The following is a 17,968-nucleotide window of genomic DNA, read 5'->3' as shown; positions in this document are numbered from 1 at the left end:
TCGCTTCTATAGCAATGCAGGAACAAAACTTAGGACACCATGTTCCTGAACTTCCGCGACAAGTTCCTACGTGAGTGTCTGCGACGCCCATCTGAGTCTGCTCTCGCGGAGTTGGAGTCCCGTTTGGTAACGAGATGACCCTGAAATGGCTCGAAGGTTCAGCATGAATGTGGGAGTATGAGGTAAGTTGTGTAGTCAGGGTCTCGAATTTGTTATTATCGTCGTCAACGCCCCACACGAACTTGCAGCGTAGTGAGGTATTCTGGCTCGCCGACTCCGAAGTACCTCTTTCTGCATCTCTGAGCAACGTGTCCTCGGGATCGGGCTTCCCCTGGTGGCAAATGTGGCTTGCTCCCACATCTATCGTCGTCTCGAAGACCAGAGAAGGACTTTGCGTACCCTTGATCTGTACAGAAGACACCGCCGGGTGGCTTGCGGCGGCTCAGATTCAGTGGCAAAGGGTAGGAGATCTCATACAAACAATCTTGCGCTCCTTACGTGGCACCTGAGGCCAGCGATCCCGCTCGCAGCGCATGCGATGTCTTCGTCTCGGCTATTGATTGCTCACAGTGGTTCCGAGTTCAAAAGCGACGTGTTCTTCTCGCGCAAGACAACTTTGTCCTCCACCGCATTCCTCGCTCTCAGCTCAAAGCATAGCGCCATCCTCACAGCGTGTTTCTCGAAGCGACGGTCGGCGATGCACTAATCGAATCTAGAATTCCAGCCATAATGTTCGGACCATTCCTTCCAGTGGACTTCGTCTCTGCCACGTTCTGCGGCGTTGCCAGTCGGGTTTATGAGATACCAAGAAGAGGCCATTTGATATGACGATGGTCCTCCTGGGCATCGTTATTCTTTGTTGGGAGTCACGTTGACGCATGACATCCGAAGTTGACGGATTGTCAGGTCAATACAAGCTGGTTCCTTGCTCACCACCGCCACCCAGCCCACACAATCTCCCACGACAGCATAATCATGAGCTGTCGACGACACCCTGCTGTTGTATGAATCCAGCTCCGAAGCACATCGTCGCTGCAGGGAACTAGAAATCCATCAAATAGCTCCTGTTCAATGCGCGAACGAGCTGCTACAGCTGAGCTCATCGCCACTGTCTTCATTACTGCCTACCTCACGCCGAACTATGTGCCGATGAGGCTGTCGGCGCGATTCTGGTCTGAGTTCGAAGCATACTGGAAAAGCCGGTAAGCACTGCCAGTCAACCGGCGTCAGTCATGGAACGTCATCCGGTCTTCTGAAACACGATGTAGCGACTCGCAAGTACTTCGGTTAGCAGGCCACTGAACTTAGATGGTAAGGCACGTCGGTCTCATCACGTAGGGCGACTGCTGACGTACATCAGGTCACACATGTGCTCTGATTCGACTGGTAGTCACTCTTGACTGAGAGCATTTATATTAGCTCCTGGGTAGTGAGGGGCCATGACTCTAGAGCCTGCGCTTTACGACCAGCAGATTCATCCAGCATCCACCAATATCCCGTGGCAAGGCTTGAAGTGTAGTGCTGCGTCCATGAGGCGTCGCTGTGATGAAGACCTTGTGACTCTGTGTTTCGCTTGGCAGGTCCAAGGCAACCCATCGCTGGGCATTTGTGCCAAGTGAAAAAAATTGTCTGACATGCTAGACCTCGGACACTGCTTCATCACGCCTAGCATGGAGCTTTGTGCTCGATCTTGACCCGGTCGTCGTGCTCGACTCAGTCTCGCAGTGCGAAGGCATGAGTCCCCAAAGTAACTAGTCGATGACAGCTGAGCAGGTAGGAACACGGGCCGTCGACCCGCGATTGCTTTTAGTGGAGATGTTTTGAGCGGAAAAGGCACCTTCTTACCTTGGTGACCAAGTCAGCAACGTCAGCACGTTCGACATCCAACAGTCGACAGTGCCCGACGGTGTAGCTTAGCCGACCAAGATGCATGCAGTCTCCAAGAATCAGGTCTGCTCGTCTTGAACCACAACCCACTAGCAAAGACGGTGCTACAGATGCTACAGATAGGACGACTGTGGTAGACAGAGGATATGGGTGTGCGGGCCGAAGCACCATGCCCCCAGAACGATTTTCGGATGCCCTTAGAGGCCAATCTGCAGAATGTTTATCTCAGATCATCAAGTCCTGGAACGAATGGGCTGACTCGAGCACCTTCGACCCGAAACTCAAGTTCGCCGGCAACTGGAGTCCAGCTTCGTGTTTGAGATTCCAGACCCTGTCATCCCCGCAATTTGGGGCATTGATTCCCTTATCAAGGTTTGAAAGCTTCCAACAACTTCCCAAGAAGTGATAGATATTCATTTGATGGCCAACGTCTAACGTTCGGCGGCAACCTGTTCTGGCGCGGGTGCACAGGTGCTTTAGCCGACATAGCAGCTCATGTTGCCAGTCCAAGGTGGTGACTGACTTGACTCGCGTCTATAGAATCTTGCTACATATCATAGATCAAGACAAGGACTCGCCAGCGCAAGCAAGTTCAGGAGACTGACACAGAACATTGAGCCTCAAAGCCTCTTCTGGTACCGCTTGAATCGTTACGAGGAATCAGACAGGAGAGTCAAGATCGTTCATCCAACTGCTAAGGAGAACTCTCTGTGACTTCTGCTGGCAAGGGAGCCTCGACGGTGCTGTCGCGCTCCAGCTGACCCTTGCGGCGACTTTCAAACATGGTTGAAGAATGGGATATGATCGTGGTCGGGGCAGGTTGGTTTGGTCGTAAGTTCAAAGTAGTCCTTGTCCATTTCCTAGACCCCGATGCACAGAACGACATACAATTCGCTCAGAGATACCAAGACCTCTGACTCCATGCCCCCTCATACAGTCGCCGCCGCCAAGGTCTACCACGAATTCCACCCGAACGAGAAGCTGCTCGTCCTCGAAGCTGAAGGCAGCGTCGGTGGCACCTGGAGCGCCGGGCGTATCTACCCCGGCCTGAAGTCCAACAACCTGCTCAACTCCTACGAGTATCCTGATCTGCCAATGGACGAGGCAACCTACGGCGTCAAGGAGAATTGCCACATTCCCGGGGCCGTCCTGCACCGCTATCTGACAGACTTCGCCAAGAAGTTTGGCGTCTTCGAGCGAACGCGCTTTCACACCCGTGTAGTTGAACTTTCGGAGTCCGGCCAGAAAGGCTGGGCGCTCAAGGTGATCACATCGAACAACGAATCCACCCTCACCACCAAGAAGATAATCCTCGCCACCGGTCTGACGTCCACCCCCAACATCCCCCAATACCCTGGCCTCGAGCACTTCACCAATCCAGTCTTCCACGCCAAAGACTTCTGCAGAAACGGCGACACCGTTCACATGGCTAAGCGCGTGACTGTCGTGGGTGGCGCAAAATCCGCCTACGACGTTTCCTGGGCATACGCCAACTCTGGTGCTGAGGTTGACCTCGTCATCCGGCCCACGGGCAATGGGCCTGTATGGCTATGTCCGCCTTGGGTGATGGGTGGCGCGAAGAAGCTCGAGAAGCTGCTGCATACGCGGTGGATGACGTGGTTCTCGCCTTGTCCGTGGGGCGGCGAAGATGGCTTTTCATGGGTGAGGAACTTCTTGCACGGAACGGTGGTGGGCAGATTCATTGTGAAGCAGTTCTGGGGTGGGCTGGCGGATGATGTGGTCAAATTGAATAACTATGATGCACACGAAGAGACGAAGAAACTAAGACCTTGGAACGAGCCGTTCTGGATTGGGAGTGGGCTGAGTATTCACAACTATGATTCGAACTTCTGGGACATGGTGAAGAAGGGGCAGATCAAGGTGCATATTGCGGACATCGACCACCTCTCGGGCGATCCGGACACGGTGCATCTAGACAACGGGGAGAGCTTCCCAGCGGATTTCCTGATCATGGCGACGGGCTGGAAGAAGGAGCCTCAGTGCAATTCAAGCTTGGACCTAGTGGTATCGGCCTGCCATACAGCGACGCCACGCAGAAACAACTTGCTACAGATGCTGATGGGGAGATTCTCAAGCGCTTCCCGCGCTTAGCAGATCAACCTTCGCTGCCATTCAAGCCCAAAAACGATCCCTTCAGACTGTACCGGTTCATGGTGCCGCCAACGAGGATCAACGATCGGAACATCGCGTTCGCAGGACTCGTGAGTAGTGTCTCAACATCCATCTGTGCACTGGCGCAGGGCCTGTGGATCTCAGCGTACCTGGATGGTCAGCTAGATCGATTGGCCGGCAGCGAGGACGAGGTCACACAAGAGGTGATGATACACACTCAATGGGGACGGTGGCGGCATCCTACGGGGTACGGTGCCAGCCTGCCAGACTTTGTCTTTGATGCTATACCAGTAAGTGGTCTGAACGTGTTCGGTCGAGGCTTGCTGACGGTGACACAGTACGTCGACTTGATGCTCCGCGATTTGGGCCTCGAGATTAACAGAAAACCGAGCTTCTGGAAGCATGTCACTGAGCCGTATGCGCCGCCTGATTACAAGGGCTTGGTAGATGAATGGAAGGCGAGTCACTAGGTGCAAATACCCTCAGTCTGGTCTTATTCCTGGACCTTGATCGCACACGCGAAGTGTAGGTGAACCCTTTTGAGAAGATCTAGGAGTCTGTGGACGATTTTGTTGTCAATCTCGATCGACATAGTTTTAATGAACGGACGACCTCCAAGAGGTCTGCTTAGGTAGGCATCGTGTCGGAATCCTGATACAAGCTCAATTTTCACCATAAGACTGCGTTTCGACAATCAGGCATACCACTCCCACTAGGTAACGCATGCTTGCCCAGCTCTTCAGTCGGAGTCGCAGAAGATATCGCCCGGGTTGGGAAGATTGTTTGGATCGACCACCGTGAAGACATGACCGGGACAGACATTGATATCACAGTTCTTTGCCCCCTTCTTGACAGTGTTCCGCCCATACTTGAACAACCCCTGAATGACCGAGCCATCCGTACCCACGACAGGGATCAAGTCTGCCGCGACCTCCACACCTAGGTTCAGCCCAGCATTGAGAGCAATGCAGATCGCGTCACCAAGCCCAGCAACGATCTGGTCCACAGCCTGCGCGCTGCCACATTGGCAGATGCCCACGGGAGCCAGCTGTCCTGCGCTGTTGCCGCCCTGAAAGCAGTACGTCGATAAGCCGAATTGATGTACGTCTGGATCGTTTGCTGTTTGCTGTGTGCAGAATCCGACGCAGTCGTTCGTACTGGAGCACTGTACCTGCTGGGAGTTTATGGATTCGTCTTCGCCCTCGACATCGGCACCGGGGCTGTTGGCGCTGATGATGCCCGGGTCGCTGCTCGGTGCGGCTGAGGCGGCAGCGCTCGATGCATACGCCGGTGGACTGGCGTACATGTCAAGCAGTGAGCTATCGTTCGGATCGTCGGTGGTGCCTAAGACGCCACCGAAGGCGCCACTCTGTCGACTGTCGAGCGTTGGTGCTGCAGAGACGAAAAATGGGAGTACGATAGCAGCTGCCACGGTGAAGAGAAAGGTCGTATGCATGGCGATTTGATGTATGACTGTGCTGGTGCGGGAAATGAGACAAAGGCAGTGAGACTGCAATCCGACGAAAGTGACAAAGGAAATGAAGGGAATGTTGCTAAGGAAACGAACGGTGTGTATCGATGGCCTGGCTTGCGATGGTCTGTTATGTGGACTAGGACACGGCGAACCGGTGGGCTTTATACCTTTGAAGTCACTACGTGATCGTCGACCCACTCGTTCCGCTGTATGCGAGGCTGACGGTTCTTTCACAGAGGATTGCGGGCCATCGTTGCTTGTGGCGTCCATTGCTCTGTACAGGAATATCGTAGGCTGTGTTTCGAAGGTTTGAGTTGCCGCTCGAAGGTGTTTACAGGGTTTGTGAGGTAAAGCTTCACGGAACGGCCCAATCAGTACAATGCGTTTGCGTGGTGCTGACTTTATGCTCTTCTCGTGGCCGTGCGCATGAGCCAGCTGGGATGATCGTAGATCCCGAGATGCATAGAAGTCTCATTCTGAACGATGCTTACTCTTGACCGTCGTGGTGCATAGTAGCTTCGAACAGAGCCCACCTTCTCGTAGGTCCACGACTCAACCCTCCGTAGCAGTAGGTCCACGACTCAGTCCTCGGTGGCAGCTGGCCAATATTGATGGAGCCAATCGCTATGTCGTCGGCGTGTATACTCTGACTCCTATCACAAGCGTTGCTGGGCATGCATTGATTGGTCTTATGCAAGATCGGAAGACAAGATATATCCCAAGACCTGGTGACACATTTTTGCCTCGGCAGACCTCGTAGGAGACGTCGCAGATGAAGCCGTGCCAATACGGCAGTTTGCGGCCCACAGCGAGGTATCATCGACGTGATTCACAATGTCGGCTGCGGAATGAAGCGTATTGCAGGGAAAGGCCCAAAGCTGGGGAAAAAGTAGATATAAATGAAGCTCAAACTGTGAGCGAGCATGACATCGTCTCTCTCTGTTGATGCCATATGCCGTGCCAAGGTTCAGATCTCGCTGCAGGAGTTCCACGATGTTACGCGGGTAGTGTCCAAGTGCAGGCGCAATCTTGGTGGGTGTGTGACGACAGCGCCGACTGCAACCTGTGCTGGTCTATGTTCTGTACCTGGTGAGACCCGTAAGTATCGCCTCACTCCTAAAGGCATTGGGAAAGGGGGCACGAACTCCCATCTCAACCCGAAACAAGAAATTCCGCTGGCTTGAGGTCACCCAACAACGTCTAGCCAATGGTTACAAACTGGCTGCAGTGGCTTCAAGGACTGATTCAAAAGGATCGCATTGATTATTGTATCGCCTTACAGATCTCCGACGCCGGATGCCTGGCACAGGTTGCAGTCGGAATGCTCATTGGCATCCAGCGGACAACGATAGAAGTGCTTCAGATCGTCATCGAGCCGCTTGAGGCCGCAGAAGGATCACCACTGAGACGCAGTGTGCACTGACTTATGCCAAAAGACCTCGGCCGCGGCGTCAGATCCATCAAGCAGCGCGCATCCGTAAGCGCCAGCATTAAGACCGGTGCCGGCGCCGACGCTGGAGAGACGTTTCGAGGGGACGGAGCGGGAGTCGATGGAGCAGGCGGTGGTGATGGTGGCCAGAATGGCGAGGACGATGAATTTGCTGAGGAGCATTTCTTGACTTCCTCGCGGTAACGTTGTGATTGAGATGGTGATCGGGGACCTTCAAGCAGCTATCGGAACCTCGAAGCTGACAGTGGTAGTGATGTGGCGAGTTAGAGTTTTGATTGGGTGTAAAGCGATATCAGAATTGGAAATGTGACAAAAGGAAATGTCCCAAGCAAGGTGGAATGGATTGTGTGATTGTGTGTACGTTAGAATGCTCGAACAGTGACATACACCGTCAGTCATACACTTGCTCGATCAGGTCACCAACCTTGCGGGCATCAGTGCTGTGGGCCTTCTATTTCAATAATGCACACAAAGACGATCAGCACTGTGAGAAGAAGATCTGAGCCACATCGTACATGGTAAATTCCAGTAAGGTCTTCAAATTTTGTTATTGTGTTTGAGCACTTCCAACGAGCCGTTGCAATCACTCCTCGGGCCCTATGAATAGGATTTGCGAGCCTAGTCTCTCTTACAAGCATCCGAAGTAGTCAGTCCTGGTGACACGTCGTGGAAGGTGGCTGTGCTGGCGAGATCGTGGCAAGAGCCGCGTTTGATTTCATGAGGAGGAGTGCCCGTCAGTGTAGTTGCTGCTCTGTCAGGTTGTGGCGGGTGCGGAGAGGCGATGTTCGAGGTCGTCTTCATTTGACTGGAAGGTGACTTGCATTGGGCCGCGGTGGTTAGTCACTGTGTCTCGAGGCGCCGTACGGGTTATATGATCAGTGGCATACAGAGGTTCCGACAAGACCTGACTGTGCGGCCTACAGATAGGGTAGCTACCGCTGGTTGGAAACCATCGAGCTGCGAGCAGCTCCATCCGACCATTGGGCCCTTGTCTAGGTAGCTGGGTACTCGAGGCCGTGAGACAATTGCAATCTTGACTATTGTGATGCGTAGGAATCAATCAATGGAGACGGGAAAGGCTCACTTTGATCGAGAAGATGTGAACAGCCGAAGAGAACGAAATCCATCTGAGCTTGCCTGTCCAATCGCCATGTAACAGTCCCGACCAGATTTCAAGGATACTAGTCATCGATCCGCCAAAGGCGAAGCTGCTGTTTCGTGGTAATCGTTGGCCGTCACGAGGCAATCGCATGCCACAGATTCACACACAGAACTGGTAGCTGTGGTCTGTTCTGGGTCGCCGTCTACCCTCGATGTCATCATCTGCACAAGTTGGCACTCTCACGGAGGTGCAGTCTGGCAAGGCTGTGATAGCAAAGTACTTTGCGTGATGCGGCTCGGTGTCTCATGGAGCCTAGTCGATGGACCGCGAGCATATCGTTGTGGGTAACGTAAGTCTGCCTGAGCTACGGAAGTAGAGGACCAGATCTCCTCGGAGGTTATGTAATAAAAAGATATGCGCCTTACAACTTTCCGCTCCACCGGCATCAGTGTCATTCCAGCATTGGCGTACATTCACGGGAAGGACCTCCTGCCTAAACGGGTAGGAGGTTGTTGGACGAGGTGAGGGACAACAGCGGCAGGTGAGGTACTCGTGATGTGATGCGCAGACGTTCCTGGAGTTTTGCAGTGTAATAGATTCAAGGTTCGTTGGAGAATGACGCACATCTTTCTGACTGCCACAAATGCAATGACTCGTCGACCCTCCCTAAATGGACTCAACAGAGGCAGTCACGACTCACGCGGGTGCCATAGCAACTCCACCAGTCGAAATCGTGTCTTTCTGATATTGCTGGACACCACTCTGACAGAGGAGCGCTTTGTGTTTGTGTGGCAAGCGGCTGGCCGACCGTCCTTACACGCAGTTGTCGTGCATTGGACCGTAGCCTGCTAGCAGTGCTAGATCCCCGATCGACGCCAAGATGCAATGCGCGCTGTTTGAGCGACCATGAAAATTCTGTGCTGCCGAGTGCCAGGTGTCACCGGCAGCAAGCAGGAAAGAGGCACAGGGCGCGAGCTTCAGGAGATACCAAGCCGTTTAACCGATGAAGGAGCCGTGCGGTCCGAGGAGAGTGCGAAGGCTCTAGACATGGCCTTGCGTCCTGATGGACGACTTACAGACAACGGAAAGTTACGATAGACAGGCGGAGGCAAGGGTGGCATACTGCTGGATGCATACGATGCGTAAAGAGTCACGGAGGCGTACATGATGAGATAGCCCGGAATGAATAGCGGTGTCGTGATTCGAGTCGGTCCAATTAGCGAGCTCAGCGTTTTTCGGAATCGCTACGTCCGCCCTTTTATTTGCACATAGCAGCCGCAGACCAGGCGTTAATAGGTACCTAGGTAGGCGAGGGCACCTGCGCTGGGCTGGGCATGCGTTAAGGATGCTATCAAGACTGTCAGAACCACGCGTTACGACGGCAAGTGGTCACCCCGCCCGCTTGGGCACTTGTTGCTAGGGCGAACATGCCAGCTGAGACTCCTGACAACCCTGCGTCCGGTGTTGAGAGTTGCGCCAAGTCCGATTCAACATGTCGCTTATCAAGGACGTTGTTCAAGTGACCCGGTGGGGTCCACCAAAGTCAGATCACTGTGCCTGGTAACTATGAAAGACTGATGATCTCTGCGGGTGGCAAACAGCAGCATCTCACAGCGCCTCAAAAGTAGATGTATCCGATCCTGAAGTAGGAGTCGCAGGTAGGCCAAGCATTTGGCACAGGGATTTCACAAACGGTTCGCAACGAGACCGAACCTTCGAGAGCTAACAAATGCTTGTTTCAAGCCTAACGTTGTACGAACAGCCACCCTAGTAAGACCGGTATTTCAGCGTGGTGCAGGATGCACTATCGGCTAATGGGAAATATTGCAAAAGCCCATAACAAACTCTCTTCGGGGCACTAGTCGTTTTGCGCAAACCCCTGCACTGCAGATCGTGTTATTGACGATGGTGCAGTTACCGTACTGACCACTGATCGACCTTTGGGTCGACATCTGGGCCTGAATGAACAACACGATTTAATAATCGCAACGATTTGGAGCGGTGACAAGGCGTGGTCGAGCAGCACAGGAAAAGTGTGTAGACAGTCCACAGGTTTGGCGTGACTCGTCCAAATATAGCTTACGGGCGCTATGTACAGGGATGTCTGCGTGCCGGGGGAACGCCAGCGCCGACCGCAAACGACGGGCCTGCAGCTACCTCTGCTGGAGGCTTTTCAATGTACGTGGACTTTCGCACAGTGCAGACAGTGGGAGGAGGCTTACACATTTGACATGGACTATGACAGTATCAGGCTAGAGCAGTCCAATGCCGTTAATACCGAATCTCAGCTGTGATGTCTGCTGCTCAGACTCTCTGAGATAGCACTAGTGTCGAGCGGAACTGGGTGGGCATCCTCCATGGTCGACTAGTCGCAGATGAGGGGAAAAAGCGATTGGGACGTCGAGAGAAAGTCAAAAGCAGGACTCAAACTAGAGAGGGTGTCGAGTCGCAGCCAAGTTCGTGCTCGATCATTGCCCGTGAAGCAGCCGTGTCCGAAAGAGGGTGTTCTACAACACTTAACACCACAACAGGCCGAATTTGAGTACCTTGACTCGACTCGCTCTTATCGACGAATTGACTGACTGGATTCGCCGTTCGTCGCGAGGCCAGTGTATCGAACGTCCTGCCAAGGTGAACACTTGTACGCGAGAAACATACAGCTCAGTCGTTGCGATTCGCCCGGGAACGACGCTTGCTGATCACGGAGAGTTCAGTGGTAAAGCGCCGTAAGCGAACCTCGGAAACACCACCCTGAGTTTGCAAAAGGACATGTTAGAGGTTGAGACTTTCGGCGGATTCAACGAGAGATTCGGGACATGCGTAGCCGACACATCGCCGATGCGCGTTTGGCCGTCAGCAGTATATCCTGTACATCGTAGGTCGTCGAGAGGTCGCATTGACGTTGACCAATGGCACTAGTTGAAACACATCATCCTGGCATCAGACAGACACCCTGGGCTATCCATGATTTGTCTCTCTGCATGCCTGACTTCGAGAGAGGTCTTGGTCTGCTAAGGCAGATTAGCCCGTGTAAGAGTCATGCAGGGCGGTCGCTTACCAAGGTGCATTCAAGAATCGTTGTCGCCTCATGTGTACTGGCCGACAGCGATCATTCGAGTCGATCGTACCAGGTAGATTCCTTCGTTCCTGCCCGACGGTCATGGTGCAGTCTTGTTTTGAACCTGCAGTGACGATCTTGACCTGTCTAAATCATTGCAGTAGTCGAAATCAGCAGAATCCATCAGCTAGCAGCTACGACTCAGTCAGCGCGATCCATGCAAATAGAGCCTCACTCCGAATTGTGAACATTGGGCGTGAAACTTTATAACCTCCGCATCAGGCTCACCGCCAGGCGAAAGTCTATATCGTCGTCGAGGCTGCACATACGAGCAATTATGGTCTACATCGCCGAGTGCGTGAGCCTGTTCATGCATGTGGGAGGCTGCCAGTGCCAGGACTCCTCGTCACTTGACACGCACCACTTCGCGCGCATTCGGCCGTCCCGCCTCTGCAAGCTAGGGGAGTATCTTCATGCCTTCACTGTCGAGTGACACAGCACCGGTGACACTCACGATATGACAGCTGATAGTCCAGTGATCCTCCGCCCAGGCTTGGGTACTATCGACCCAGGTTGGCTTGGGGATGTTGAGGGGCTTATTGTGTGCAGGAGCTACACGACCTGCAAAAGCTCCCCTGCGGAGACATATCACCAGCCCTGCTTCTTCATCCTCTGTATCCTAGCACACTCGGCCACAAAGCCTTCCTTGAAGCGTGCTCCTGGTTCAACTGTCAGTACGAAATATCAGAGGAGGGGACCAGGACTCACGCCACCGCACGATCCTCTTGTTTTTTCGCAGCTGCCCTCTTCTGATATGGAATTTCTGGCTTAGCGTATCTTTCTTGACCTGATTCCTACGAACGATGCCTTCCATCCGCTGAAATGCCCTCGTGACATCTGTGTAGCCAGCGACTTCTACCGTCTTGCCAAGGGAGGTGCTCAGCCTGATCACTGGGCCCTGCGGGGCTTTGAAGCTGGCGTCAATATGCCGCATATGCTCAACCAAGGTCATAGGCCTCCCTCTATCGCCGAAAATGTCTGTGATTGCGTTTGCATTTGCTGAAGCGGATGGCGATCCGCTCTGCGTGATTTTGTGCAGGTTGGCCACGTTCGATGACGGCCCTATGTTGAGTCGATCGAGAGTGCGGCCGATATTTGAGCGCTCCGGCCTTCCTGTTGCCGACGCTCCTATTCCACGTGTTGGTTCAACAGGTTGCTTGTCGACAGCGGCGGCGAGGATGTCTCGTAGGCTTTGGCCAGGAAAGCGAGCCGCAAAGATTGGGTCAACGACTGCTCTCAAAGAGCTCATGTACGGAGCGAATGACTCAGGGTTGGCGTTTGGCGCATTGATATGATCGTCTACGCGATGCAGAGACTCTTCGAGCTCTATGTACTGCCGAGTGGACATATTTTCTGGCTTGTGGAGTTCATGATCTTTGATAATTTTCCCCACCGTATCAACATAGGACTGTGCTTGCTGTTTCGGTGTCGCGGCTGGAGGAGATGCAGAATACGTGCGACTGGTGCTGATCTTAGTCTCGGGATCGTGTGTCGTCGTCATCTGAGCCCGGCGCGAGACTTGTCTCGAAAATGAACGCCGCTGAGGCGGTAGCTGCGATACGACTGGCCATCCGGACCCCAGCTCGTTCGTTCTGTACCTGACAGTGCTCTGTAGACATTCGCATCGAGCGGCTCGGGTTAGGGAGAAGTAGAGGGTTTTCCGAACGACCTTGGAGACCTCCATGGATATCGTTCGGCTATCACAGGCCAGAGACCAGACTCGGGGGCCGATGACTTCTGCAGGACCATTCAATCTTACAGACAATGGCAGATGACGAGCAATGATGTCGAGGTCGTGATGCGACTCGCATCATGCAAGTGAAGCTCGAATAATTCCATGGACCACTCACATAAAGCTATCACCAGCCTTGCGCAGCCTCGTGCAGATCGTATCTCTCAATCACGACATGGGCAGGTCAGACTCGACACACATGTATGCAAATACGCCAAGTCGTCGAAGGTGCAGGGAGCGCTTGGTATCACATATATACACAAGTCGAGGAGTGACAGTGAGCTCGCCGACATTGAGTTCATCATCGTCTCGCAAGGCGACCGCCATATCAGACCATGGCACCCGCCTCTGAAATAACGCTCTCTTCCCTCAGCTACATGAAACCAGAGCAGTTATTTACAGAGCTAGAGCAGCAGTTTGAAACTTCCCCAGGCTCGAAACCGCGTGTAGCAGTCATCGATGTGCGCGACTCAGACCATCTCGGCGGCCACATTCGTGGTTCCGAATGGGTGCCCTCAGACCAGCTGGACGCGCGTATCCCGGAACTCATCCGGCTGCATGGTGACAAGGAGAAAGTCGTGTTTCACTGCATGCTCAGCCAACAGAGAGGCCCAAGAGCGGCTTTGAAATTCGCTCGGGCCTTGGAGCGTGAGAAAGCTAAGACGTTGGCGAACTCAAAAGGCAAGAGCGTGAGCAACGACGGTGAGACTAGAATGCAGAGTGAGGGCGAGCAGCTGGTGCAACCGACCATCTCAGAAGGCAAGGGTGCGACTAAGGATGGTGAGGTCTCGGATAAGACGGCGGACGAGGAGCACTTGCCCAAAGTATGCGTGTTAGAAGGCGGCTTTGGAATGTGGCAGGCAAGATATGGCGAGGATGAGCGACTGACAGAAGCATATGTGAAGGACCTGTGGGAAGACGCTTACTAGACAGGACGTTTGATCGTTGCATGAGGCGACCTGGCCCAAATCTCGATCACGTTTACGGCAAGATCTTGGGAACAAGGGTACTGCAGTATCATTTCATGCAGGAATTCAAATTGTAGAACGCCGCAATTGAGAACATCATTTCGCTCGAATGGCCTAGCGTTTACAGCACGGCCGGCCGCGCTAAGTACTTTATGTGAAGCCGCCTACTAGTGGGTAATGAGCCTCACGCGAACCAGCTGACGACCGTCCAGCAAGAGCAAGATTTCAAGCCATCAGCGTGCACAAATGCTGACTTTGAGATGTTCGACATTGGCAACTATTTGACGTGTCCGAAGTATTCGTTCAAATGGTGCACCAAGGATAGAGTTCTGTCAAGTAATGGCTGTTACATAACGACGGCCTTGGCTGGTCCCAGGGTCATCTTTCTTCACTTGGGCAGGGGCAGTCAGAGATTGTGCAGGACAGCCGCTGTCACAATTGACAACAACCCGGACCCTGGGAACGTTTTCCATCACCACAATCAATCATCGATCGACATGCGCTCGATCCCAGCACGGGACGGGATTTCTGCAAGCAATGCAGCTAGCCTGATAGGGAAGCATCAGCGTCGTCTCAGCCAATAGAACGGTATTAGTGCCGTATGCAGCTATTCACCTGATCACAGCACACGTATGCCTTATGACCCTCTGTGAGTGCTAAAAATTTCCTCGTTTCCAGGCTGAGTTGGCTCCGAACGAGTCTTCTCACAGCGGAAGGGCTAGTCGGCGATTGTCTGGTGGAGTTTTAGTCAGCATGTTACGCTTGCTATTGGTATACCATGTGAAATTTAACATGCTGAGTGCTTTCTACCGGACCTTCTAGTCCACTGAGCAGGGCTGATACCTGGTCTCATATCCTGTCGCGAGTGCGAAGCTTGCGCAGCAGCCTTGGGGCACGGCACTGGAAGCAGCGATCCACAGCTTCACCCGTGCACTAGCCGCAGACTCGAGCGAAGCAACATCGCAGACCCAAGCGTTTGTTTATCAAAGGGCGCTAAGCTTCCACTCCGCGCACATTGTACATTAGCATGCATACTGCTGATCTTCGTGGACAATGCCATCGGCGTCGTCGGGGTCATCCATCCGACACGATTGTAGAAAGCTAGGCTAGTCATTATCACTGTCCTAAACGCGGCACAGGCCTTAGTCGGACGATAACGCTGCAAGTTGTGGAATTGAACTAACTCTGGCCTGCCCCAGGCACTTCAACGCGCGCATGATTGTGAGTCGACCACTGTGAGTCCTGACGCCCAATGTGACTCTCCGAGGACTCTTCGTTACACTGCTGCTGAAACACCTGATCGTAATGCTGTTCAATCATCTGAGCTTCCCCTCGACGTCCATTATTGCGGAGTAAAGCTGCTAGTGAGCACATTGCCGCCTTAGTCTCTGGATTGAGTGCTGTGAGATAGTGTAAACGACCTTCGTAGACCTCTCTGCGGTGCTCTTCGGCCATATCGAGACTGCCGAGTTGCTCCTCTACGTCTGCAAGTCGCTGCAACATCATAAGCCTGTATGCTTGTAACGGGTCCGCAATCGAATTCAACCGTTGAACAATATCTGTTAGTGTAGATCTGGCTTCTTCGTAGAGATTGTTCTCAGAGCAGCCGCGACCAAGCATTGCAAGACAGTTGATCGTCATTAGATTGCAATGCCCCATCACAGTCTCTGAGCGAGATAGACAAGCCTCCAAGATGGTTCTTGCCTTTGCCCAGCCAAATGGTAGAGACATTTCATGCCAAGCACGATAGTACTCATTGACAAGGACATTTGGATGGGATGGGCCGTACGTCTGTGTCAACCTCTCCGTTCCAGCCGCAAAGTCCGAGCCGTGGAACGCCATACCGCTTGGAGACTGGCTGCAAAATGCTTGCAAGTATAAATAAGGCGTTGATAGGGGAAAGCCGTTCTCGGGACAGTCATGCAGAACTTGGCAGCACTCATCGACAAAGTCCTTCAAATGAGTAGACTTGCCATTGGACACTAGAACAGTGCTCATCCAGTTCAACAGTGGCAGCACGTATTGATTCTCGGGCGTTGTAGTGAGAATGTAGCGAAATCTTTCCATGGCAGCTGATTTCGAGAACCCGACTGTCTGTGTGTTATTCGTAGTCGGAAAGCATGGAAGGAAGAAAGGGGCTGCGCATTCTATCGCCATCCTTCGCCGGTGGTACTCAGTTGGTGGAGGCAGCATTCGAGCCACTTCCAACGATCTGTCGAGGGGGCTAGGTGGCGGTGTGACGCCAGTCATCGACAGAGCTCGAAATTCCGCGGTGAAGTCGTACGAGTCATCCTGCCTGTTCGAGGGGCGTGAATCCCACAGCCGCTCAGGTAGGAGATTCACGCCGGCGAGGCTTAGCGTGTTCGCTGGACGTTCAGGTCGAAATGCTACAGATGCCGCTGACGCACTCTCGAGCCCGTTTGAGACATCGAGGAGACTGCTGCGGCTGTATGAGCGGCTGCGATCGATCGCAGCCAGCAAACTGTCCTGACCACTTTCGAAATGTGGCGTCACGTTGTTATCCTCGGTTTCAGATTCGGGTAGAGATAGATTGACAAGATGTTCGCGATCTGCGACGGAAGATAGCTCTGAGTTTCCTGCATCGGACCGATCGCCACGGTTGATGGGGACTTGTTGTGCTGTGGGAGACGTGTGCTCAATTATAGCTTGGATACTGGATTGCTGCAGTACCAAGTGTGCCTGATCGAGGGTAATAGGCCGGAGATTGTGAGGTCTTCGCAGCTGTTTTGTTATTTGTGCCGGTGTCCTCCGGAACATCTGAAAACCAGATGGACCAACGAAGTAAGCACCGATACCTCGCCGCTGAAAGTCTTCGGCAACGACGCCCATAGCCTGATACTTCTCCATGGATATCTTCTTAGGATGGACAGCCATATTGCGGATACGGTCCTTGTACATTCGCAGCGTGGCATAGAATCCAGTCTCCTGCTGAAGAGCATTCTGCGTATCTTCGAGAGTGAATCGCTGCCCATAGTAGAGATCGCAGATCCGAGGCAGGTGAAGCGACCACTCGGCGTCAGAAGGTCTCCTCGACGGTGCGGCAGTGGCCGCCATAGTTGCCTCGTTTCTGACAGCGAATGCTTGCAGGTCAGTTCCTCAGCGATACCAGATCTCGAGTGACAAAAGGACTGAGTACGCAATCTTTAGGTTTGCAACTGGGGTAAAGTCAATAGATATGCTAAGGGCCAAAGTACACCATATTATAAAGTGGATGAACTGTGAACTCCAGGGTGTCGTGACGCAAGCCGATTTGCATTGGGGCAGAAGCGAGCCAGGTCCCGCTTTGAGACCACACCCAGTTCAGTCCATTGCTTAAGCTTGACACGGAATGAACATGAGGGTCAAGGGATGAAGTAGTTCCAAACCTTATACCAGAGATTGATCTGTGTAATGCAGTTACTGCAAAGACGTGCCGCTCTTTTCGAGATTCCAAACAACAGGACCACCTAGGCTTCAAGGCAGCTGTGGGTACGGCGCTAAATCTGCGAGATGTGGGAGAAGACGTGGCGAAAGATACGGGTCCGGCCACGAATGAAATGCAATGCATTTCAGCGGCGTATCTTGGTGACCGTTTGACAGAAAAGTGGCCACACTCGAGCCATGGATTATGTGTCCGTGGTGTAGCGGAGGTCGTTACTATTACCGTGCAGGATCGGCACTGCCACGTTCACCAGTATTGAATCGTTGTCGATACCAAAAGCCCTGCACCCCGAGTGTAATCGACTTCTGTGAGTTTTGGCCTCCTATCAGGCTTTAAAGTAAGCGAGTGGGCAGTCACCCAAAGCAGAGTTTTGCTGGCCGAAGTGAACATCGGTTAGGTTCGTGAGTGTAAGTTCCAGACAAAAGTCTCAAGTCGTTTCCGAGGCCTCTCCCGGCTACGCGGACCCACACGTTTGGGGCGCTAACTAGGCGGGGAAGCGCCTGGCAGCCATGCTTGTCAAAAGTCAATCTGCGTGCAGGTCCTGCTCATGACAGCGGTCAACATAAGTGCTGGTGAATTCTGGCGATACTGAAGATTGGCATCCCTTGATTGATCGAGAATCGGTCACCAACCCTGCATCACATAGAGGAATGCCACCTTTC

At 53.1% G+C, this 17,968-nt stretch overlaps 5 protein-coding genes across 5 annotated transcripts; 2 read left to right on the top strand and 3 right to left on the bottom strand.

Annotated features, from left to right (window-relative positions):
- Positions 1-2,669: 2,669 nt before the first annotated feature.
- On the top strand, positions 2,670-4,490 carry AB675_6122 (4-hydroxyacetophenone monooxygenase; the record flags this gene model as incomplete). The annotated part of the gene is made up of 4 exons (XM_018146388.1): positions 2,670-2,718; positions 2,825-3,912; positions 3,945-4,310; positions 4,359-4,490. The coding sequence occupies 4 exons, from the start codon at positions 2,670-2,672 to the stop codon at positions 4,488-4,490; spliced, it is 1,635 nt and encodes a 544-aa protein (XP_018003913.1).
- Positions 4,491-4,759: 269 nt separating this feature from the next.
- On the bottom strand, positions 4,760-5,476 carry AB675_6121 (uncharacterized protein; the record flags this gene model as incomplete). Its single annotated transcript, XM_018146387.1, has 1 exon — positions 4,760-5,476. One exon carries the CDS (start codon positions 5,474-5,476, stop codon positions 4,760-4,762), a length of 717 nt encoding a protein of 238 aa, XP_018003857.1.
- Positions 5,477-11,752: 6,276 nt separating this feature from the next.
- AB675_6120 (uncharacterized protein) lies at positions 11,753-12,098 on the bottom strand (the record flags this gene model as incomplete). The annotated part of the gene is made up of 2 exons (XM_018146386.1): positions 11,753-11,823; positions 11,873-12,098. The coding sequence occupies 2 exons, from the start codon at positions 12,096-12,098 to the stop codon at positions 11,753-11,755; spliced, it is 297 nt and encodes a 98-aa protein (XP_018003783.1).
- A 1,133-nt stretch (positions 12,099-13,231) lies between these two features.
- On the top strand, positions 13,232-13,825 carry AB675_6119 (Arsenate 2.1; the record flags this gene model as incomplete). The annotated part of the gene is made up of 1 exon (XM_018146384.1): positions 13,232-13,825. The coding sequence occupies one exon, from the start codon at positions 13,232-13,234 to the stop codon at positions 13,823-13,825; it is 594 nt and encodes a 197-aa protein (XP_018003800.1).
- A 1,218-nt stretch (positions 13,826-15,043) lies between these two features.
- Positions 15,044-16,939, bottom strand: AB675_6118 (uncharacterized protein; the record flags this gene model as incomplete). The annotated part of the gene is made up of 1 exon (XM_018146383.1): positions 15,044-16,939. One exon carries the CDS (start codon positions 16,937-16,939, stop codon positions 15,044-15,046), a length of 1,896 nt encoding a protein of 631 aa, XP_018003877.1.
- Positions 16,940-17,968: the final 1,029 nt, after the last annotated feature.

The sequence above is a fragment of the Cyphellophora attinorum genome (genome assembly GCF_001299255.1).
Source record: "Cyphellophora attinorum strain CBS 131958 chromosome Unknown Contig4, whole genome shotgun sequence".
Lineage (NCBI taxonomy): Eukaryota > Fungi > Ascomycota > Eurotiomycetes > Chaetothyriales > Cyphellophoraceae > Cyphellophora > Cyphellophora attinorum.
The sequence above is the reverse complement of the archived record's forward strand: the minus strand, read 5'-3'. Positions and strand labels throughout refer to the sequence as shown.